At 40.2% G+C, this 23929-nt stretch overlaps 1 protein-coding gene across 1 annotated transcript in view; it reads right to left on the bottom strand.

Annotated features, from left to right (window-relative positions):
• Positions 1–1977: 1977 nt before the first annotated feature.
• ctnna2 (catenin (cadherin-associated protein), alpha 2) overlaps positions 1978–23929 on the bottom strand; it is a 323140-nt gene continuing 301188 nt past the window's right edge. Inside the window, exons 14-18 of the mRNA XM_073466691.1 lie at positions 21776–21889; positions 14240–14421; positions 12824–12929; positions 3508–3642; positions 1978–2265 (exon numbers count right to left, since the gene is read on the bottom strand). Coding sequence (XP_073322792.1) covers positions 1978–2265; positions 3508–3642; positions 12824–12929; positions 14240–14421; positions 21776–21889 — 825 coding nt within the window. The remainder of the gene's footprint in view (positions 2266–3507; positions 3643–12823; positions 12930–14239; positions 14422–21775; positions 21890–23929) is intronic.

Below are 23929 nucleotides of genomic sequence, written 5' to 3' on the forward strand. Positions count from 1 at the left end.
ACCTGATGATGGCTGAAGATAGAATCACCTACATTTTTTCAAGTAATTCTGAGGAGGACATGAAAGTGTGTATCAAACTTCATGGCAATCCAACAGTTGGTGAGACTTTTAACTAAAAAACAGTCAACCTTGTGAACCATGAATCCATTAAAGGATAATTCACCCAAAAATGAAAAGAAATCATTATCTGCTCACCCCCATGTGGATGAAAAGTCAGGCGACTAGTCCACAAACATTGCAAAACAGTGTTGTAGCATTCTCTTAAACTGAGAGTAACGTTAAAAAACAAACAAAAAATACATAAAATTGCTCCCTACAGCTTGTCCCGTGGAATCCGAGTGTCCTGAAGCCCCGAGATCCAGAATCGATTTGAGACGATATTTACATCCTCGATGTGCGATCAAGCTCTTGCACCCACTTCAGATGTAGTGGGTGCTAACGCTCTTAGCTTAGCAGCTACAGTGAATATTTCATCTTAAAAAAGTTGTAAATAATGTCTTCAAATTACTTTAAGATCTTGAGGCTGCTGAAGACTTTTATTACACCACCAGAGCTCTATGGAGCCATTTTATGGTTTCTGTTTTTCCCCCCCATAGTAGTCCCCATCTACTTCAGTTGTTTAGGAGAATGCTGCAATGCTGTTTTTGCTTTAAAGCTCCAGAAACATCTGCGTATCCTTTAAACTTTAAACCTAGTGGTAGTGCTTTTGGAAACCATGAATGTCTGTAAAAAAAATCTTAGGTGACCGACAGACAGACCAAAGAACGTAACCATCCCTGTAATATATGTCAAAATTGCGTGTGTTTTATGTTAACTGCTGTGGCGTTTTTTCTTTTTGGAGGACCTGATCAAATACAGCAAAGAAAGCAGAAACATTGCTGACCCAAGACCAATTATCTCAAGTCACAGTGAAGAAATGGGACTTGACCTGTGACCCTGAATCAATACACCTATTCTTGTAAGCTTTTAGTACTAATAGATTTTATTCTCCGGAGTCTTTTTTATCTGCAGGTCTTGCGTTGCAATCTCTAATGACTATGTCAGATCCTTCAAATTAATAAAAAGCATCGTTACTGTAATGCTCGCTCCCATACTGATACTGTAGCTGCTGCACAGCGCTGAGACTGTAACAATAAGAAAGACACGTGAAACTTTGAGAGTCAAGTTGAGGGATTTATTAGAGAAGGGTGAATATAAAGGTACTGTATGCAGGGATTTCTATTCTCTGAGCAAACCACAACTAGTCAAACCTCTCAGTCTATATTTATACGCTACACAACTTCCAATCAAGGTCATCATAGTTAGTGATGTAATCATTAAATAAATGGGATTTAAAAAGGCAATACAATAGACCATAAGTGTGCTTTGGAAAAAAAACACCATATGGATTATTATTATAATTATCAGGAACAAGGAAACTACTTGGATGCCGACACTTCCAGGTACCTTAAACATAAGTTATTCCTAGCACTACAGATTACATTCAAATTGAAAGAAAAATATCAAGAGGGAGCATACCAACATTGATATATTCCCTATAGAATAACTCCTCTAGTGAACCATTCAGGATTTCCATTCAGACAGTTTAAATGTGTATACAAGCAGGATATCAACTGCCACAATTTTTTTTGAATGCCACTCTTCCTCCTCTGATATGTTTTTCTTTTTTTATACTCCCATATTTTCAAAAGTACTCGTGTTTGTGTCACATTTTGGCTCTCACATATTAAGCTACAATAAGATCGATAAATAGTGTTGGGTGTGCGTGGCTGCCCTGCGAGCCATGAAGCCCACAGTGTTCACAGGAGCCATTACTGTGGCAGTTTAACATGTACTGTAGTCCTCCTGAGGTGTCACCACGCACACACAGGGCAAACAGAGGTGGGTTAACACAATGTAAAAAGGGACTTTTTCTTCAACTTGTCACAGTCATGTTTTGTTGTTTTTCTTGGGTAAGCATGACTTTTGTTTTTTTTCTTAGAAGGAGTCCATGGCCTTGAATTCGCTGAGGGCCTGGACAGGGGAGATGTGTTTCTTCTGGGAGCCTCGTCGCACACGTGTCTGGCACTCCTCGGGCTTCTCCCTTTTTACCAGAGGCTTCTTCTCGGGGGCCTTCATGCGCCAAGACACCACGGGTGAGTTAACAGCCGCTGTTCCGTACACCTTCTGGTACTTGGTGGAGGCTACATAAGATGCCTTTACAGTCAGCACCACTGCGTTCATGAGGTTCTTGGCCGCTTGGATCAGGGAGGTGGCGCTATCCAACTACAAGAGGGTAAGGAGAGTTGGAGGGGAAAGAGAGAGGGAAACACTAAAGGTTAACTCAAATAATTCAAAGTCTGTAAAAGCAAGCACTCAACAAGGATAATAGAACATATTAGCTACATACAGTACCTAGGAGGTCTCTGCTGCAACTGGCAATTAAAGCAGGCTGAAAACATGGCCCTCGCTATATGACGTCTTATTTTAGCAGTTCTTAATTAGCAGAGGCAGGGGTCAGGTATACCTCTGTCTCCGTCTGTTTTGTTTGGCTGACATTTAAGGGTCGGCGGCCAGTGGGCCTCCTCCTACCTCACACTGAGACGAGTCAACTGCTTAGATTTAATGAGTGTGGACTCCAGCTGGCCACCATGAAAAGGTTAAAATCTCAGCAGGGCTTTGCATATCTCATGCGAGACGAACGGTAATAGAGTCCTGAGAAATCATGAAGAACTGTATCAACACAAAACGCGAGGAAAACCCAAAAGCAAAGATTAAAGTCACGTCTGATTTTAATTAGAGGAACAAATCATACCGAGGCAATTCATGAGGAAGTTCTTTGCAAACAAAACAGTAGGAGAGCACCAATTTCACCTTTTTCTCTCCTGATAGAAAATCTGAATTCAGTGCAGTGCTTTTTTTGTTCATTTAAATATAGGAGCAGTTTAGAATGAACTCCTAGTCCACTAGTCTATAGTCCACTTCAAAAACATTTCACACCTACGACTGTATTAAATAACTCTGTTGTATGTATACATATACACACTAACACACACACACATATATGTGTATATATATATATGTGTGTATATATATATATATGTGTATATATATATATATATATATATATATATATATATACATGAGAGAGAGAGAGAGAATATACCACAAATATATTAGTAACATTAAAAGTTAAATGTCAAATGCAAGCAATATGGGATAATTTGAAGAGTTTGGGCAGTGATAATGGGGTTCACAAGGCATGAAAAATACAAATGAAAAGAAAAGTCAGCACTGCGTCTTTCTGCTATCATTAGATGGTAATCAGTCTGAAATAATTGCATCAGCCTTAATCTGCATGACCCTTCATCCGGTCTTCCAAGCTTCATCGTGATCTTGCACTGAAAGGTTTGCCCACCCGCAGTGCAGAGGATAAAAAATGGTCTCAAATTGACCAAGTGTAGTGATTCAAGCCCGAGGGCCGATCTAGAGCAGCAGCCATGTTCTGCTCTGTATGGTGAGACTTACCCCAGACACGATGAGCTCTCCACCCAGATTCTGAACCTCAGCTTTCACCTTGCTGCAAATGTTGAGCTGATGACAGTACAGGGCAATTCTCTGCAGGTAGGCCAGCAGATCCTGCTTGCATGCTGAATCAGGGCACTGAATGGAAAAGAGGGACAAGAAAACACACTGTTAGAACACACAAAAAACTAGTAGATATTTGTATTTCTAAGTGTCATCACTGATCATGATCACTCCAATGTTTAATAGGTAGCCTTTAATTTAAAGGCTTCCATGTAATAGCTGCTGGTTAGCGATTGGCCTCGTGGTAGCAGTATGAAATACACCTTAATGTCGTTTGATACACCTCCGCCATATTATCCATATCAGTTGTGTTACAAGAAGGAATTATGAAAACAACCTCCTTGGAAGAGATGAAAAGTTGGGTTGCTGTAAAAAAACATGAATGTGATAATGCACTAATCTGTTTTAAACTATACTCGTTTTGGGGTTAGTACATCAGTGCAAAGACAATATGTTTAATGTTTACCTCATCAAATCCATTGATTTTTTTTGTAAACATGCGCTTATTCTGACTTTTGCTGCCAGTGTAAGTAAACACAGATGGTTTTACACATCGTCCTAACTTTTTTGTAACAGGGGTTGTATTTACTGACTGACTTGTAATACTTGGATTGACTTACTGACACTGAATGTGTTTGAAATCACTCCCTCGTTCACACTTTTGTTACTTCCTCTGTAATAGACACTTAATAATTTACTCTACATTGCGCTTATGGCTCATGATCATTCTGCATCACTGACAGGCGCAGTGAGGTGTTAATGTAATTTCTGCAGCTCCAAAGATGCTCAAACTATATCACATGGAGGGTTATAGTGCACCAGTCAATGAATGTGAGAGGGATTTTGGACACAACCAAAGAGTATTCAAATGGACAGTAAGTTTATCACAGTTGGGTCGAATAAAGGCATTCAAAATCCATTAAGGTTGAGATGAAAATTAGCGTGCACGTCTTTGGTTGCATATTTGATCAATCTGAGAGCTCTATGTTATGTTTTTGGTTAAAACTGGGATACACAAAGATCCAGAAGTAGGTTAGCTGACAGAAAAGTATATACAATGATAACATGACAGAAATTAAAGCCATCAAGGCACTAGATTTGCCACTGAGCCAAAAAAAAAGGTTACTGGCCTTTCTTCAGTAATTATTTTACAAATCTAAAGCTGCTTATCATAAAAGTACCATCTTGTTGTAAAGTGTGTATGTGCTTCCTCAAATAGGTTTGAGATGTAGATTCTCGACTAAATTGGATTGTTATCAGAATCATGGTGACTGATGTTGAAGCCGTTTAAAGCAGAAAGCAAGAACAACAATCCTCATAGAAACAGTTGGGTTCCAACATTTTGGGTCGCTAATTGCATTTCTTTGCACCGAGCCTGGGAGATGTTGTTCAACTTGTTCTTTTTTTTTCCAGTGGTCGTTTTTTGCCAGTTTGAGTTTCAAAGGCACGTTGAGTTACACTGCGGGGTGTCAAACTGATTAATTTCACATAAAACAAGTTTGTCACAGCTTGTTGCCCAAGAAGAAAACCGATCAATCAGCACTGAATGGACATGATACTTTGAAACACATAACAACTTGCTTCCACAGCTAGCTTAATGTGTATCTCTCCTCTTCTTGTCTTCTTTCTCTTTTTTTGTTTTGAACCAGGAGATCTGTCCTGGTCCTGCTGGCCTTTGTGCCACTTCAACAGTGAAGAAACCAATCATTCAGAGCAGCAAATGGACCAAAAGAGAATACGAGGACAGCCTCTTGAGGTCTCATCCTATCACACAGTCTTCCCCATATTATTCCATCTGGAAGCTTTCCAGGTGTCAGCTATGGCCCACTAAGCTCCCAGTGGGTTAAGAACACTGCATCAGCTGCTTAAACACTGTGAGCATCATTTTGTAGCAACACCTTTCCTCTCGTCATTAATATTAAACGGTCCTAACTAGGACATTCAGCAGTACGGTGTGGGGACATGCACAGCTCATTTCCTTGTCTCGTGGGCTCGGGGTAGAAGGGGGGTGGCAAGTTAAACATCGAGCTGTGATATGAATATACCCCCTCCAGGACATGCAGCTTTTCCTAGCCGCCCATCTTCCCCCCGTCTCGCTGAGAAGGCAAACAGTATTGATTGGCTACAAGTGCCCTTCACTGATTGCTACAAATGGCACATAAAACACAGTCTTTCCAAAATCAAATAAATAGTTTGTTCTTCAACCTACAAATATAATTGGAAAAAGCAACTCAAGGCGTGATTTACATTTATAGCTATGGCCACTATCCACTATAACTGACTTGGAACAAAGACCAAAGCTGCCACCAGCATCCAGCTTCCTCTCAGTGAGTGGCACTGACTGGGCTGAAGCTGCTAGCTCATAGAGCAGCCAGTGAGGCAGAGGGAAGCTTCTCCTCGGGCATTATCACTGCACCGCCAGTCCTGGCTAGCATGACCGCTAACTGCACTTCACAGTGCTGGCACACACACACACACACACACACACACACACACACACACGCTGCTGCCCCAGGCAAGTTTGATGCAGACATGACACGATTGTTCCCTATTGTATAGTTGACTAATAGCCCGTTTCTTTCACAGATTCCCTGTTGATGTAAATAAACTGTATGGCCCATTACTTTGCCAGGCCCATTGAAGCTCTCTCTATCTCTATCTCTGTCCATCATATGAAAAACTGCATTTACCACAGAGTATTAAGGAAACTGTATGGCTCACTGCTTGACTTTACTTGGCCTTTTTGAAACTCCTCCCGACCTCAGTGCCTCTCTCTGCATTTCAGGAATCTTCTTTTTTTGTTCAGTCCGGAGAAACAGGTGAGAAATATCTTATAGTGTTTTTGTCACATAATTGGGCCCAAAATGAACAAAACGTGCTCCCCATGGATAATTCAGGAAGATGATGTGAACCCTGGTGCGGAAATGAGGGCAACACACTATCAGAGTGTGGCAGTCTGTCAAAACACAACTCACACCTTACACTGATGCAGCATTTATAAGCAGGCTGCGACTGACCTTTTACTAAATTATGCAGCGTGTAAAAAGTATTCATTTTTAGCCTGTTATTTTAGTTTAAAATACACCACTTTTGCTGTTCCTCTTTAAAGGTTAGAAATTATTATAATCTGAACATTAATATAGCAACAAACAACTATTTGCTATGTTATGATATAGAACCAATCACAATTAAATTGATAATAACTTCCAATTTAATTGTCTTTTTTCATGATGGACCTGTTAGTGAGTGATCCATGGCATGGTCATTGTGGTCTGGACCAGTTAGTGAGTGGTCTGGACCAGTTAGTGAGTGGTCCGTGGCGTGGTCCATGCGGTCCTCCAGAACATCAAACTGGCTACAGCCTGCTGCTTTATTAAGTGAACAACACACATTTGATTTGGTCTGAGATGCTGCTGCTCTAGTGTACTATCTAGTGGCAGTAAATGTCCTATATTTAACCTTTAATCATGGCACTTTTCTATACTACTCTTATTTCTGCTGAAAATAATTAATCTTGTTTCGACATATCAAATAGTATAGTAGGAAGATGTTTAAGACAGAGAAGGATGACATGACATGACACTACAGTCCCTGTAGTGTAAGCTGTCACCTGTTAGTTACTTCAAGAAAGCCGGTAATCGTTCCATCTGCTCATCTAGTCTCTCACTCAGACTGAGCACTACTGTGTTCTAGTACATGCTGAAACCACTGATTATATTTAAGTGACTTTCTAATGTGCCCGCTGTCTTTCCTTCTTTCATCTGGCTTTTTGCACATAAAAACCTGACCTTGTGTTCCCATTTGTGTGAATCTTTCAAACACTCTGTTCTCTTTGAAAATTAATCTATTGGAATCTGTGATCCGCCATATTAGCATCACATTGAAGGCTGAAACCTGTCATGTTGCAATATACAGTCAGTGTGAGCATGAAAAGTGGATTTTCTCTTCGTTTGATGTTTTTCTGAGGCATTAGTATGAAGCGTCATAATACAGTAGGTGTCATAGTAAAGGGAAAATGTGGATGCTTGGCTGAGCGAACAAATTTTGAGGTGTTTTGTTTTATCATAATAATTCATGTAAAGGATTTAAGGAGGCCTTAACAGGTGAAAGTTCTGGCTTATTGGGCTGCTCACCAGCATGGTCAAAATTGGAGCTGCAGCAGTCACGCTGTCACACACAACTCAAGGAGGCAATTAATGTGAATTTGCGTCACAGATATACACATATTTTTAGATTCCTTCTGACTAACGCTTCCTGAGGACATCATTATATCCAACGTGTAGTCCCACTGATTTAACTTCCGATAAATCCACTTGGAAATTAAAATGCTCCTTGCCTGACCATCATCACATTTTCAATTTTTTTTTCAGTATCAGTAAGTAATCCAGTGACAGTGAATGTCCTATTAACATGGGTCAGACTTTTATAACCCCTACTTTCATTTAACATGGTTTTCTTTATGCATCCAGAAATGCTTATGATAATTTTTGCATCCACAGGCATGATGGGGACGAGACACTGACATATCATGAGAAACTAGAACGGCAGTCAGTAGACCGCATACCTCCGCCAAGGCCCAATGGTCCCCTTTTGTAAACACTCATAGATACCAGCCACCAAATTACGCCCAATTTTTTCATCAGGATCATTATTCCCCAAGAAATTAAGGAAAATGTCGAAAAATGCCCTATCTCACAATGTTAAACAAAGTGACAGAAAAATTCCTGATTCCAAACAAAGTAAAACCGAAAGTTAATGGTGTCTGCTCTGAGCTGAGACTCATCCTCCATCCAAGTTTCATGGAAAGTTTCTGTTCAGTTGTTTTTGTGTAGTCCTGCTGACAAACCAACCAACAAACAAACTGAGAAGTGAAAACATAACCTCCTTGTCTGTGGTTATTACAAAGCAACTTACACAAACTTAGTACAAACCTTTCTAAACTAAATATTGATTTTGGTCAGGCACAAGCAGTGCTGTTTTCTAATTTCCCCGAAAAGCTGACAATCCTGAGATTTTCACTCGGCGAAAGCATTCACTTTTGAAGACAGTTGCTATTGACTCCTCCTTAGCCAGCTCCTGTTAAACTGTAGTTTTTGTTTTTACAGAGAAGACTTTGAATTACACATCAGTCACACTTGGTTTCACTGCTGTCAGCAGAGGCAACAGGAGCTCTGCTCTTATTGTTCTGCACACAGTGCGACAGAGCTTTCCGCTGTGATAACTACAGTGAAACCTGGAAATCTGAATACTTAGCCTCAAACTTGCATGTGTTTCGCAACATTTATAAACACTAACTTGACATCTTTATGGTATTTATGTTTCTTCAACAATGCCAAAGCTCAAACTGAAAGTTCATGAAAGGAAAAGGATTTCTGAAAGTTCAGACAAGGAAATAAACCAGGAAAAACCATTTAACACAGTCAAGGGGTAAGGCTGGCGATTTTCTGTCAACAGTTCCCATGAAAAGACCAAAACCAAAAATAAATTGGTTTTTACTAACAAGTACTGTCTATGTAGCCACAACCTCATGTAACTTATTCCACCGAAGACTTCCATTTTTGTCCAAAAACTAAAAAAAAACACATCAGAGAGCAACACAGTTCATTACAATGAACATTGCCACTGTAGTTTATTTCGAGTCAATCCCACATACACGGTCCTGCTGCAGTAAATACTCACAACTGCAGAGAACGGTAATAATCCGTGTATAAAAATAGCCCCCAAGAATTGCAGAGTTTGACAACTTTATATAACAACACTCAACTTAAAACAACTAAATGTACGGACATCAACAAAGATCACCAAAACAGGTAGACTTTAAGGCAATTGGTGCCGCAGAATTACTCCACAATCTGTCTTAAGCAGAGTGATGCATACTGTTACATGTATATAACAACATATATAACTCTACCGTGTCTCAGAATAAATGCCCCTAATATTGTAGTTGACATTCACTGTTTAGGTGTATGTAGGAGGCATACTTAAAGAATAAAGCAGTGTAGGGAAAATGGAGTGGGAGAAATAGAGTAGAAAAAAGGCATTGCTGGAGTGAAATGGGCTGAGGTGCCTCGAGGGGTTTTTCTACGTCAAGTGCTGTGCTTAAATGACTATGAAAGAGCTCGCCGTCCTCCCAGCCTTCCACGCAGAATTGACTTCTGCTCACACGTGTTCATCAATAGGGCTGATGTACAGTCACAGCGACAAGGTTTGCTACTTAAGGGACCTGTCTGAAAGCAGTGGAGCAGCCTTTATTCTTACAGTCAAGCCGCAGTGTTCTTGACAAGCACAGGTTACCTACCATAATGTGTGAATGCAAAATACTTGTCCTCTTCTTCAGGAATGTGGACAAATAATTTTGAAGTCATGTTATTTGTTCTATAATTCCATTAAGATGCTGGATAAAAGTGAACTTTTTAACTTTAAATAACTCTTTGCATTTGCTGAATGGCGAACAGATACTGCAAGTGCCTCACATGAAAACACTTTCACAAACAAATGCATGTTGGAAATGAAAAGGTCCTCTAGCCCCTCTTTATTTCCTGACACAGCTCTGATGTCTCTGGAAGAGTAACAGAAGGCTTTGAATATTCAGTAAACACTGGTCTAGGAACCATTTAAGTGAGAATTAAAAATGGCAAGCCACCTGCTCTTTTCATTACAGCAACTGTTGATTCAGACACAGGCCCTGCCAGTGATTTGCCATGTGACACATTCACTCCCACCAAAACCCTGTTAAACACTGATCATCACTCAGCAGCCTACAAGCTAAGAAATTAATACATAAGAACATGAGTTCATGCTTGCTTTGTCCTCCCTGTCACATGTCCTGCTCTGAACAACAGACACAAGCCGTGCCGCAGACAGAGACCTGCTTTCTGGAACAAATGTTGTCTCACACATAAAAACATGCTCATACAGATTGAAACTCTTGCTTTTTTAGCTCTCTGTTTGTGGTAATTACTGCATAACAGACAGAGTTGTGCAGTCATGGCTGCAATGCGCTGTGGAGAGCAGGACAGTGTGACATGAGAACAGTGCCAGCTTTGACTAAAGATGCCTTCTGGTCAGCTAAAGGCTTAGTATACTCAACGGCCTCTCAAACTGACAGTCAACTGTGCTAGTAGGTGGTGAAATCATCTTTATATATTGGTATACTGCACCCTGAGCAACATTTAATCAAACTTCTGCATGTTCCTTTGATTATGAACATAAATTACCCTGGATAGGATCTTGCCTCATGAATGAATGTGAAATGATTTTAATAAGTATAAAATGCCTTCACAGGACATAGTGATGAAGGTTTATTTTACCCTGCTGGGCTGAGAGTTATTCTAACTGCAAAGCAGAATATGTTTTACTTTTTCCTCTATTTGAGTTAGCAGGACATCAGTTAACATAGTTTCATTAACATTTTTAGAACATTAGGTCATGGGGCCAGGAATAACTGCTTATTTTGGGTTGTAGGTCTTCTCAAATTTTTAAAAAACATTTTTAGCACTGAATGGAAAACTTCCTGGCCCATTTATTCCCAATAATAATAATTGTGTATTTTGAAAGATTTAGAAGCAGATGTGTTGTAATTATAAATAAAAATATGTAATTATTCCATGTTCGTCTATCAAAGTTTCTATATTCAATATTTTATATTAACAACAGATCATATGATTACGAGAATTGTGAAGGGGGTCACATGCTGGTGATCATAAACAAGGGTGAGTATTGAACTAGATATGTGAATAAGTCACTGTTTGCTGACACAATTGCTGTATCAACTTCATAAGGTGATACATGTCAATGTTTTGTTTACAGTTGGTTTATAAGGCATTGATATGCGGATCGCAATCTGCTGATGGATTAAAATATTAGTCACATGACTTGCGGCGTTCCCCCAGCAGCGGAAATGATAAGTGCAGGATCTAATGGTTATTAATGTTCTGTGTGCTTATACACATCTCAAAGGTCACACACAAAGTGCAAGTTCATACAGTGAAATTGTGCGGAGAAAAGCAGCATTCTCTGTAATCATTAAAGTAAATCATTACAGATTAATTTAAAAGGAAATGTAGCCTACAGAGATCAGTAGAGGTGCTGTGAAATTTCCACGTGGGTGCGGGTCTAAATCTAAGAAAATCATTTGTTTTGGTGGGTGGATGATTTATGCCTAATGTCAGAGTGATCTGCGCATCACTGGGGGCAAACTGAAGCAGTTGTTGATCACTTGCGGGTAAGAGGTGTGAGAAGTCAGCAGTCAATTGCAATATACAGTAAAACAGAGCAGTCAATAAACTAGGCTTTTGAAAAATTGCCAATTACCACAACCACAGGAGGTCCTTGACCATACAACCAAATGTGCATTAAAATATAAGGTTAATAGGTCCAATAGTGTGTGAGATTAGCTGCGGACAGAGACACATGCACATACACATACGATCCCCTCAGACTATGCTGCCTTTATAAAGATGTGATTAATTTCTAGTTATCAATATTGTATAGACATCCACAGTCATTTACATTGTTGTGTGCAGGCCTCATGTGAGTTGCCAGACTTCAGAAAAAGATTTTGATTAGTGTGATTGTAAATTTTGATTTTAGCTCCAACATTTCTTCAGCTAAGCAGCGCTGGAACGAGGCCCAGCATGTGATACTGAAACCAACAATAATTGTTCCAAGGGTTTGCTAGCTAACAGCAGTTGCAATTACAGTGACAACAGGCTGCCTTAATAAATCAGTGAGTCTTGTGCCGAAGTGTATTCTCACTGCTTATTAGAGACAGATGAAATGAAGAAGAACATTATACATAACCTGGAGTGCTGCATTCTGAAATACCTCCCACTTCATTTTCTGAACGCACACATACACGGCATACACACCTACGTATTTCTTTTCACTCTCATCCTCCCCAGACACAGCACCGATTGATTAGATATTGAAAATGGTCTGTCAGCTGGTTTTGGAGTGGTACTCATCTGATAATGAATGTAACACCTCAGTTGGGAACTAATTATATTAGAGACACAACTTGGTTCTGCTGTCTTGCTCTCTCAGTGTTGGCCCCATTGGGAGACGAAGTCATGCGGCAACACAGCCCGCCGCTCCAGCTGGACTTGTCAATGCCCGCATTAAAGATTTCCAATGGCCATGCCCACTTACTCTAACTCAAAATTTGCTCTGCCGCCAGCTACGATGATCCACTCAAAGACTGTTTCAGAAAAGTGTAACGGTGAAAAACGACAGTGACAGACACATGCAAAGTCACCTGATCTGCAACAGCACGGGCCAATTTGTCCATCCTGGAACCAGCCTCTGCAATCTTCTTAGCTGCATTGATCACATCTGAGGAGTTCTTCAGGGGGCCTTTGCCTCTGGGAAAATTCAAGGAGTGAGAAAGAAGGAGAAACAGAATGTGGGTGGAGTTGCAGAGACAGAGGGCATGCAGTTTCCCGTTGAAGTCTGAGCTCACCCCTGTGTCACGCAGGCTTATGCAGCAGCTAATTTGCTGTGGCTTGCAAGAGGAATATTACAGGAACATTTCTATCAAACACTAATATAGGATTTTTCCTTATAATGTAAACAAACACAGTTTAACGTTGTCCCTAATGATGCATCATAGAACTGAAATAATAGAGATTTTTTTAACAGCAAAACAGCAGGAAATAAAACAGGAGAGGGAAATAATGGCCGACAACTGAGCCTGTGATCTTTGCTGTTTCCTTGATTTGCCAGCATGCTAAAAGTTAATGTGTGATGTCTCATTTTTAGTCAGTGATAAGCTGAAATTTCCACTCAGTTTGTTCATGCCACTCGGAGTTACTGGGGTCAATGCCAAGTAATAATGGCGCAGTCACAGCGCCACAGCCATAATCACTCATGACTAATCACTCATGGCTCTGATTTTTATTTATTTTCTTTATTTTTGGTTTGTTCCAAGCCATAAAATTGTGGAGTGCATCAAAACCCCATACACGAGACAGATCGCCATCAGTTAGGCCTTTTCCCTGATATGTTGAGCCCAGATGGGGGAGATTGAGAGGAAAGCTGCTGGCTTTTAGTAAACATAAGCGGCAAGACTCTTAATGCAAACAGATTATCTATTACAGTATATCTTTGAATCGTAGCATGGCTACGCAGTCTGATCACAACAAATGTTATCTGGGTCACTTTGCTGTCAGTCGCAAAGTCAAGATTGTTTCTCAGAAATCCCACTTATCACTTTTCTACCTGCTGCTGCATTATTTTTTTTTAAAAACAATGGATCAAGAGTATGTGAAAAGGACTGCTTGATGTGATGACGCACAGAGAATTATCACCCGTTAGATTTGGTCATATACTGTATTTTTCCCTTTTTATCTATTCTAACGCTTTCTGTTTTCACACACACTAGGCAGTTGTTTGCAGTGAAAAACCTCTGATACCCACTCAATGCTAACAGCACAGCACTTAATGGCAGAAAGACAAAGTTAGCGACTAGCTGGTGAACATTTGGCAGCTAAAAAGCCAGTCATGTCCCTCTGGAGTTTGTACCTGCTAGATGTGTAAATAAGCTAACTGTTTGCTGACAAATTAGCCATGTGAACTTGAAAATGTGACAATACATCAGTGTCGTGTTAACAGCTTGTTTCTGCTTTCAAGTGGCCAAAAAAATCCAACCAAAACAAATTTTGTTGCTTTTTACCTGGTGAAGTCTGTCATCTCCATCATGATCATACACATTTGCTTGGCCAGCACAATGATGTCATTGCCGTTGTCATCCCACTTGGCCACCTCTGCATCCAACTTGCACTTCTCCTGTCTGAAGCTCTCGACCTGCTCAGCAATCTTGGCCTTTTCCTCCTGAGGAAGCTGTGCCATGATGGCCTGCAGGCAACAGAAGGAGTGCGGTGAAAACCAAAAGCATTAGAAAAAGGGGGGGGGGGGGGGGGGGTTGCTAGGGAGTAAATTTGAGTAGAATTAATTGGGAAGATGCCTCAGAATGAGGGAAATGCCAGAGGAGAGGAATTTAGGTAAAGGAAGTAGATAAGGTTTGGGAGTAGAGAACGATAGGGAAATGAGGAAAGGGGCGAATAAGAACAGGGATTAGTTTTGGAGGAAGAGAATAAAGGAAAGAATATAAAGGGGAGAGCTGTAGCACCATTTCGTCTCCTTTTTAATCCGCCCTACAAAACTTGAGCATTAAGTTTGGAGTCTGACTACCCCTTCCCCTCCGAAATGCTTCAAAATAAAGTTCTAAACTTTACGTTTAATGACTGGACCTTTTCAAACCCCTTGACATCTTATATCCATAAAGAGCAAATCCATTTTTGCTTTCATTTTTTTTCCTCAGCGGCCTTTGGGGGCAGGTCCAAAATGGCATAAATCTTGTGGCAAGGTCACAGGCGCAGTAAGTACCCGGTATTATTTGGGAGATAAATGTATAATTACCTCGCTTCTTAGACCAGAGAATGAATAATGCATTTGTTCAACATTATGTCAAGGAGGTGAGATGGAAGGAAGAGTAACCTGGTTTCCATTAGGTCGATTCGATTGACTCAAGAGGCAGTGGGAGCAAACGAGTACAGTGAAAAAGAAAAGTCACCATTGTTTTTTAACCTCATCTATTATTGACTGTCCTCCAAGAATTACTATTCTTTTAATGAAATAATCGCCCTTGTCCTCCTTTTCCCTCTCTCACAGCCAAGCTGGTGTGTGGGGGGTGCGGGGTGAGCTCAGTGAGAAAGTGCGTCACTTTGCTCATGTCCCCTGGTAGATGTGTCGGGAGGAAAATGAAAACAAAAAATATAGATGACTTGTCCTCCTGAAATTCTTTGAGAGGAAATAAGCAGGAACAGGAGGGGGGCCTCAGTGAAAGAGCGAAAATTGAAATTACAGACAGAAATCGAGAAGCATGGAGGCACAACTTTTTCTCATCAGAGGCCAACAGATGTGTCCATGAGCTTTGGCCTACTGATCACTGTGTGAGAAGAGCTTTGATGGCGGTTAGTTTGGGAAGAAAAAAAAAAAAAGAGAAAAAACCCGAACGGCATAAACAAACAAGCAAAACCAGCCCCCTCAAGCCCAGTGTAGATTTCCTCTGCTGCTGGTGCCAAGACACACAAACAACAGCGGGGCAGCAAATCCCATTAAACAGCGTGTGCGGTGAAAACACTGCTCACATTTAAAACAAATACCAACTTAATATGTATTTAGACTGCACAATGAGGAATAAGCCATTTAAAACAGAGTGACTGATTCCAGCAGGGCAAATTGGTACTCACTTTGCAGGTACGCTTGCACGTGTCACTATGAATTATGGGTTGCACACAGCAGGCGGTGGCTCCTGGGCCCCTGCACCAACATTGATTTAATCTGTGACAAACCTACTGTATGTCCGCCCATCCACAAGTCACATATACCTCCATGGGTTCATGTACATTAGTAGTCCTCTGTTCAAAATCTCTAACAAATAAAGAATAGATTACAGTCAAAATTTGCTAAGATGGCACACTCTTCTAATAACATGTATCCATCGCACTCGTTTGATTATGGGAATAAAAGGGGCTCTGTGTAACAATTTGTAGAAATGTACATGCATTAATCACTTTTTTATTGGCCATTTGAGAGCAGATTGTAACATGACGGAAAAATTAGACCTTCCCCGTCTCTCTCGGTTTCTTTTACAAGCCTGTGGACGCTTTGTTGAAGACTTTAATGTTGCTGGACCTTTAAGCTGTCAGTGCTCTGCTCAGTCTCTTGCTGCCATGCCTGCCGCCACACCACTCACCCAAAAGCTATGTTGCTACAGCTACTGCTGGTGTTCATACAGCATTTCAAAAGGCCCGACTCCATCCACCCCAGCATCAACCTGGATGCTCTGTGCCCCTGTTTACACCTGGTATTATCATGCATCTTGTGTGGTCTGATTACAAGTGGATGATGTGAATGCATCCAAGACTCAGACTACATTCGGACATGGCCCCGTATGGCCACATTCTTTTAGCAGTATGTATGCAAATGTGTCCTGGGCCATGATGAAGGACCGCATACTCAACTGGCGTCCTCGGCATAAGCACACATCAAACATATAGTCTAATTTCCATTTGGTTCGCCAATTCATAATCATTTGTGCCTTCCTGTAAATTTGGCATTGAATGTTATACGTTAACTTGTGTCTTTACTTGCAACGTTCTCAGACTTACTTAAAACAAACCACACAATTGTGTGAGTAATTGAGTTAGGAGAAACTTATACTTTTTGAAATGCGGTCTATGACAAATTCTTGATTATTTGGGGCTTCTTGTAAATTTGGCAAATGTCATACATTAAGTTCATTCTTTGTGTAAAAAAACATTTTGTCCTTCATTGCCACTGTGTTGGCTATGATGTGCATGTGTTTATTTGAATATAGACCCAATCAAAAGTGGCCCCTTGTGATACATAGACTTCCTGTAATGCCACATGTGAAATGAAATGTTCACTTATGATCAGATCACTAAGGACTCATGTTAATACCAGATGTAAACAGTGCCTGAGTATTGGGGGGAAGTTACAATTATCACTCCCCACTCCCTGTTGTGCTGTTTTTCTTTGTGGAGAGTGACAAGGTTGGAGCTTACATGCCTAATGTTAATGCAATACATATTCTTCATTCAGATAACACTTCTTTCCACATGGCTGGCTGACTGAACTTTTATTTCCTGCTCGTTAGATTTTGTCTTATATAACACAACACCAGCTGCGTTTTATTTTTAAGAAAGTTTTATTCATGTTTTTCATTTCAACTATGACCTGTTTTAAGATTGAAGAAGTCAGTTTGAATAATAATTCAAATATTTATAAATATAAACTTGAGGACTACAAAAGGTTTTTCCGTTAAGACTAAAATTGGTGCTTGCGCTCTCAGTTTGTGCCTCTTGGTAGTCAGTGGCTCCCTCGCTTACATGTTCATGTTTAATGTAGCAAAACAAAGGGTTATGTAGGCATAGCTGTATTGTAATTGCTTTCTAATCAATAGCGACACAGGTGAGTGCACTGTGCCATGGGGCAGATCTCTCTGACCTCAGGACTTAAGTGTGTTCATTAGCATCCTTGTTAGTCATATCATATCATCATATACACAATTGAGGAGTAGTGCGGTTATGGTTTTGCTGAATGCCCTTGTAAAGAGTCAGATAGACACTGTGAATTGAGAATCACAGTAGTGCAGGTGTGGCTATTTCTGTTCAATCAAAATGTTTTCCCCACACTCTTCTGCACATAAGAGCTCCGCTAAACCGAGACGAACTGTTCCTCCAAACAGCTAAAGGGAGCAAAAAGTCTCTTGAAACTCCACAATTTGGATTGAAAATTCCTTTTTCTAAAATTAGGGATCAAGGGAGGTTGGGGAGAGAGAGTGAGGGATTTGGTTCGTATTCAAATTCACTCTGAAAATGGTGTGACAAAAGAGAGAGAGAGCGTCGGGGAGGAAGAGTGAGCGAGAGAGGGGTTCTGAACACAAAAGAAAGCTGCAGCGCAGGGGTAAACACACGAGCCAATTGGGACGTCAAGGGAGCAGGAAGGCACTTGGTGAGGACCCCCTCTCCCTCCTCCCCTGCTCTCTAGAATTCACTTATCCCCAAATCCCTTCCCCTACTTTACTGATAACAACAAGGAGCGGGCCTTGGGAGCTTAACATAGTGGCAAATCCGGCCGAGGGAGTGCTGTGCCAATACACTGTGCGACTCGGCTACGTCTGCAGGGATTAGAGCGCTTTCCGGGTTTCTTCACCGAGCGCTGCGTCTTGAAATGACTTTAATTTGTTTCATTTGAAATAAACTGCCCAGACACTCAGAGTTCAATTTTATGGATGACCTATCAACAGTGTTATCCAATCACTGTGTTAAGAGATGTTGGGTGTGTGTTTGTGTGCGTGTGTGTGTGTGTGTTGGGGTGGGGGCTTTGTGTTTGTCTCTCTGTGCATCATCCGCAGTGTGTTATAGAAGAGTTTGTGTCTGCATGTTCTAATGCAAAGAGACACTACGTACAGGCCTCCTTCCCCTGTGTGTTTTCCTGCCTTCTCATTATGCATGTTAGCTCTAATAACTTAGCTTTATGCGTTAAGTATAATAGAAGTGACAAGGGGAGCACCACACAAGGCAAAGCACACAAAGGCCTGTGGGACTGCCCTGGACTTGATTTTATTACTTTCTACACTGAGTAAGGGAGAGACAGTGAGATTGGGAAAGTGGGAGGGAGATATTATGCTTGTGTCATGTGTGTGATACCCGCTCACAGAAGGGCCTTGGAGGGATCATGACTGTAAACCTCAGTGTGCTCATGTCAGCTCCTATGGAGAAAATGGATTACGCTTCCTCTTGTCTGTTTGAATAGAAACACGGAGCACGAGTGTGCACTTGGCATGACCGTGAGAGGACAGCGCGCTTTATCCTGACACGACAGGCTGAGGCCGACTGGGCAGATCACCAGCAGTTCACTGCAAACACATCTTTTATGGATGTGCTTGCCTTCTGCGTGTGTAAATGTTTAGTCTCTGAGGGCATAACAGTTTCTATGAGTGGAAAAACAGGCGATATCAATTAACTGTGCGCAAGGCTTTGTCAGGATGCCAGATATAAAGTATGTTGTACACAATAATGTGCACTAAATGCACAACTAGGAGTAATCACATTTGATAACACGCTGCGATACAATGTCGTGCATTTATGCGATGCGAGCTCGAGAACATAACTTGCTAATTAGAGATGCCTGAAGTATCATTACATTCAGCCACGTCAGCCTTTAATCCGCCTTATATCACTGTATTAAAGTAACAAGTTATGACAAAGGGACATGCTGCTACTTCAAACTGTTCCCAAGAAGAGCTGCCCACTCAAAGCACAGTCGAGTGCCAGGAAAACTAGTCAACAGTTTGGTGCTGTGAAGCTCCTTTGTGTGGCAGCGCTGGTGCGTCTAAGCTCAGATGGCCCTGCAATGTTACGCTGCGGGAGCCTTAGTGGGAGTACATACAACAAACTCCAAGCACTTCACACTTAGGACCCCCACGGTGATCCTGGAGCAGCTACTGCACCTAAAGTCTGGGTCTGTTCTTTTTGTTCATGTCTGCATTCCAGATTTGACAATGCTTAACTTTTTCTGAGTTGTCTCTTAGTTCATCATGTTCTTCACTACTAGATTTCTGCGAAATCAAATCTCTTCATAAATGGCACTTTATCAACAGTAAATTTCATGGCTGTTACACACTGATGTAGAATTTTGATTATATTTTGTTTTAAACACACAGACGCATACATCCCCAATTCCATAAAAGTTGGGACATTGTGTAAAACAAAAACAGAATTGAATTTTAACTTTGACTCCATATGGTAATATCCTTTATACAATCATCTGTTTCACTAAGTGGTGAACACTGCACCATCCTGGCTTGTGAACAACTGATGTTTTTAAAGTAAAACATTAAATATATTGCCTTTGGAATCTGTGTGTGTCCCTATTATATCTGAATAACACTTTCTACTAGTTCTTAGACTTTTTTCAAGAGTATTTTCCTCCTAAAAGGGACGACATCAGTCAAATGGCAAAAAAAATGACCTATTTCTACATTTAAGGACCTCTAGTATGGATTATGATTCCTGTCAGTCAGGTGCAAAGGTGGAAGTAATGTGATGTTGTTCCACATAATGTCGTAAGGAACAGATTGGAATGGATAGATGGGTCAACAAAGCTGTGGCTTGGACACAGGAGACCATTGTTTGTTTCCTACTGACAGCTGATGTTTTCTTTTAAAATGCTCTTTAACCTCTCCGAACAATCTTTGGAGCCAAAAGCACAAGCTTTCCCTGATCTTAAACAAGTAGTCCTTAATCTAAAATAAACTCTGGCAGAAGGCACTAACAAAGAATATTGTTCTGCCAAAAAAAAATGCTCAGTTGTGGGTTTTTTTTTTTTGGCAGGAAATGGGAAACAATATATTTTGTCATTTAGTTTGGAGAACTTGTTGGCTGCACTCATAGCCCATAATATTAAAAACTGATGCAACATGTGAATACAGGTTGTGAGTTTCATCAAGAGCTTCCATTTGTCTGCCACTTTTGGAAAAGCTGAAAAAGGATAAGTAATGGCAGGGAAAATAGACAGGGAAAGATTTTATAACATTTGAAAAAAGATACACTATTACAAAACTTCACTATTGACAAAACAAGCCCTTGCTCAATTTGTTGGTTTGCAGGTAATTGTGGCTAATGCTAGCTAATGTGACAAACTTTTATTATTGCTTACTGATATTAGAGTCATTTTGCTGATCTTATGACACCTCTCCACTTCTGCTTCTGTTACGCTTTGATTTTTGATTATTCGCTATTCTATTAATGCTTTTTGTGGCCACAGTGGCTACTGTTCAACTACAGTTATATGGTCTCAGTTTAATGTACAGTATTTTGAGCTAGCCTAAAGGATGAAAGGTTGCCTATTAGCAGTGCCTGAGTTGATTACTTTTTCTAACTAATATTGAAAGTCATCATATTCAGGGCTACAGCTACACAGTACATACATTTAGCAACAACACGCTGCTGTTTTGGTTTTATTTATTTCTCCCTGCTTTGTGCATTACACTCCTGCGTGTGCAGACTGTGTAGAGACTCAGGCAGTATAATTCAGGCCTGTGCCACAGGGAGAGGCATTGGGCCAAGTCATACTCCTACCATCCACAATCCATTCAACATGCAACACACCGCTAGAGCCTCTGTTTTGCTGGAGGGGAGCAAGCACTGATACCCTCTTAATGTTCTTTAAGCTGGGCCCAAGTGAAAAATTGCTAATGTGCAACAAAGCTCAGACCCTGGTGATCGTGACTGAAGCCTTGGCGCAGTGCTATACTGTATTTAGTGTTTTTGTTTGGCAACTGAAGGGAATTTGGTAATTACTTCTTTGTTTGTGATTGCAATTTTACACCTGCCATCCCTGAACAGTGTTTATTTAAAATAATCCCACTTGTTAGGATAATTGAAATGGACTTTCATGCTATGTAAGTGGAACTAGTTGAAATTGATTGAAGTATTGTTTGGGAACAGGGGTGGGTGTTCAACTTGCACCTCAGCCCACTACTTAAGCAATAACACTTACATGATAAATTTGGGCCTGTCGGCCAGCCTTTACCCAAGCCAAATACATGTTTTCTGTTTCTTCTTTTTTAAGACATTCAAGAAGTTTCAGCACAGTGGGGAAGTAAACATTCACTCACCCGAGCACTCTGTCCAGCAATAAGCTGGTCATCTTCAGTCTGGACACTAGTCCTGCTGCGAGTATCATAGTCTTCCTGCTCAAAGTCGGAGTCATCTTCCAGCTCCTCTGGTGTCTGTGAGAAATACAGACACAAAGTTGGGCAAACAGTCAGAAAGAGAGAGAGAGGGATAGAGACTGGAAATGAAAAAAAAAACAACAACAACAAAAAAAAACATACAACTCCTAAATTGACAGCTGAAAAGGGCAATTTTTCTTTGCCTTTATGCCCATTGTGCTGGAAGCCAAGAGCATTTTCCTGTCTTGTCATTTCTATACAGTGTCTTATCTGGAGTTTTAGCTCACACTGAACTCAACATATGACAGCATGAGATGTAACACAATTAAAAAGAGTCAAACAATTGTCTTTATTCTCTGAACATGGTTTAAATGGCTGTATCAAACACACAATGAAAAGAGGGGAATAGTCTAAAGAGATTTGGTGAGTTGATTGTGTTTTTTCTGTACCTCCTTTCCAATCAAATTGAAAAACTAATGGGTGAGACCGCTGAACACATGCTGCTGGTTGTCATTCTGTTTTCATGAGAATATCCTCCTCAGAAAGATGACAGCATCAGTCAAATTTTACATTTAACTGACAAGTTCCTCTAGTATCAATTATAATTCCTGTCTGTCAGGAAATGGGTGCCACTCTTTGAAAATGCAAAACTTAAGAGTTACAAGTATTTTTTCTAATTCATTACTAATGAAGCAAGTTGTAAAGTTGTGTGAGACTTATCTCTGTTTGCAAAAATATTTGCACAGTCTGTCTCTGCACAATAATCGTATGTTCTCTGAAGATGTATAACGTTTGATCATTGCTATGTGACTATAATTCCTTGATGTTATTCTTTAAAAAGCAATGATAGTTCTTTGATTTTCCTTTTTTATTTCAAAGCAGAATGAAACACATTTTGGTAGGAAAGAAATATGCTGCAACATGCTAAATAATTGAAAAAGCTTTGGGAGTGCAAACAATTTGTGATGTCTCTCATGAAATAAAAACAAATCATTAATTATATTATATTTTTTGCATCTGCTCAAAGTAGGAGACTAAATGACTAATAAGCATTTTATTGGCCTTTCTGGCTACAAAGTGCTGTCTCACTAAATGAGATTTGTTGGTTAGCCAGCTAACTTCTACACAGGCTTGTTGATCTGATGAAGCTGGCTCACTTCCAATGGGCTACATCACCATGTTAATATATGCCAGATGGCTTACCTGCGGCATAGCAGAAGATCAGATTAAAACATGTAAATGTGTAAAGTCATCCTTTCCTACATGATGCTGACATTTAAAAAAAAGCCCTGCATTTACAGTGCTGTCACGGGTAACCTTGCAGAGAGCACTGTGAGTTATTCTATTTATAGACTGTGAGAATGTTGCCTCCCCATAATGATTAATTATATCACAGATATAATAAATGTTTTACACAAAATCAGTGCTCACACTGGCTATAAAGCAGGACTTCTAACAAACAACAGGTTGCTAGTAGACCATGGCCTATGGCAATAAAGAATGAAATTTACTGTGCACCCGCATAGGCTGGTAATTGATCTGAATTTCCTTCTTAGTATTCCCAACAGTTGTTGATCCACTGTGGCCTTGTGCGGTCAAGTTCTATCACTGCTGAATACAACTTAGTGAATAGAAAATCTTTTCATTGACTCAATGAGACAATGTTTGCATTAATTAAAATACTTATGCCCACTGTGCCTTAATTATGGGCAGTGATGAGCTGATATAAAAATGGGAAAAGGAACCGAATGCACTGGAAATTATAAATAATTTTCACAATATCTGGCTTCATTAAGCGTACTTTTCTTCAAACCTTTCTATTAACCCATAACAGCAGGAATACCATTACTTTGAACTTACATAATTACATAATTGTTTTTTTCTTGTTCATTCATAAAAGCACAAAAACATGTTCACAATTTCTTTAGTATATATTTTGATGTATTTGTTCATTTAGATGATCGCACACCTACCCAACAAACTCATACTATTTTAGTTTAATCTCATGGGAAACAACAATCTCATCATTGTCTCAAATTAAATGCTTGTCAAAATCCCTCTCGTCATGTGAATGAATTCATAGCTGCATCATAAATT

This window comes from Pagrus major, chromosome 1 (assembly GCF_040436345.1).
Source record: "Pagrus major chromosome 1, Pma_NU_1.0".
In the NCBI taxonomy this organism is placed as follows: Eukaryota; Metazoa; Chordata; class Actinopteri; order Spariformes; family Sparidae; genus Pagrus; species Pagrus major.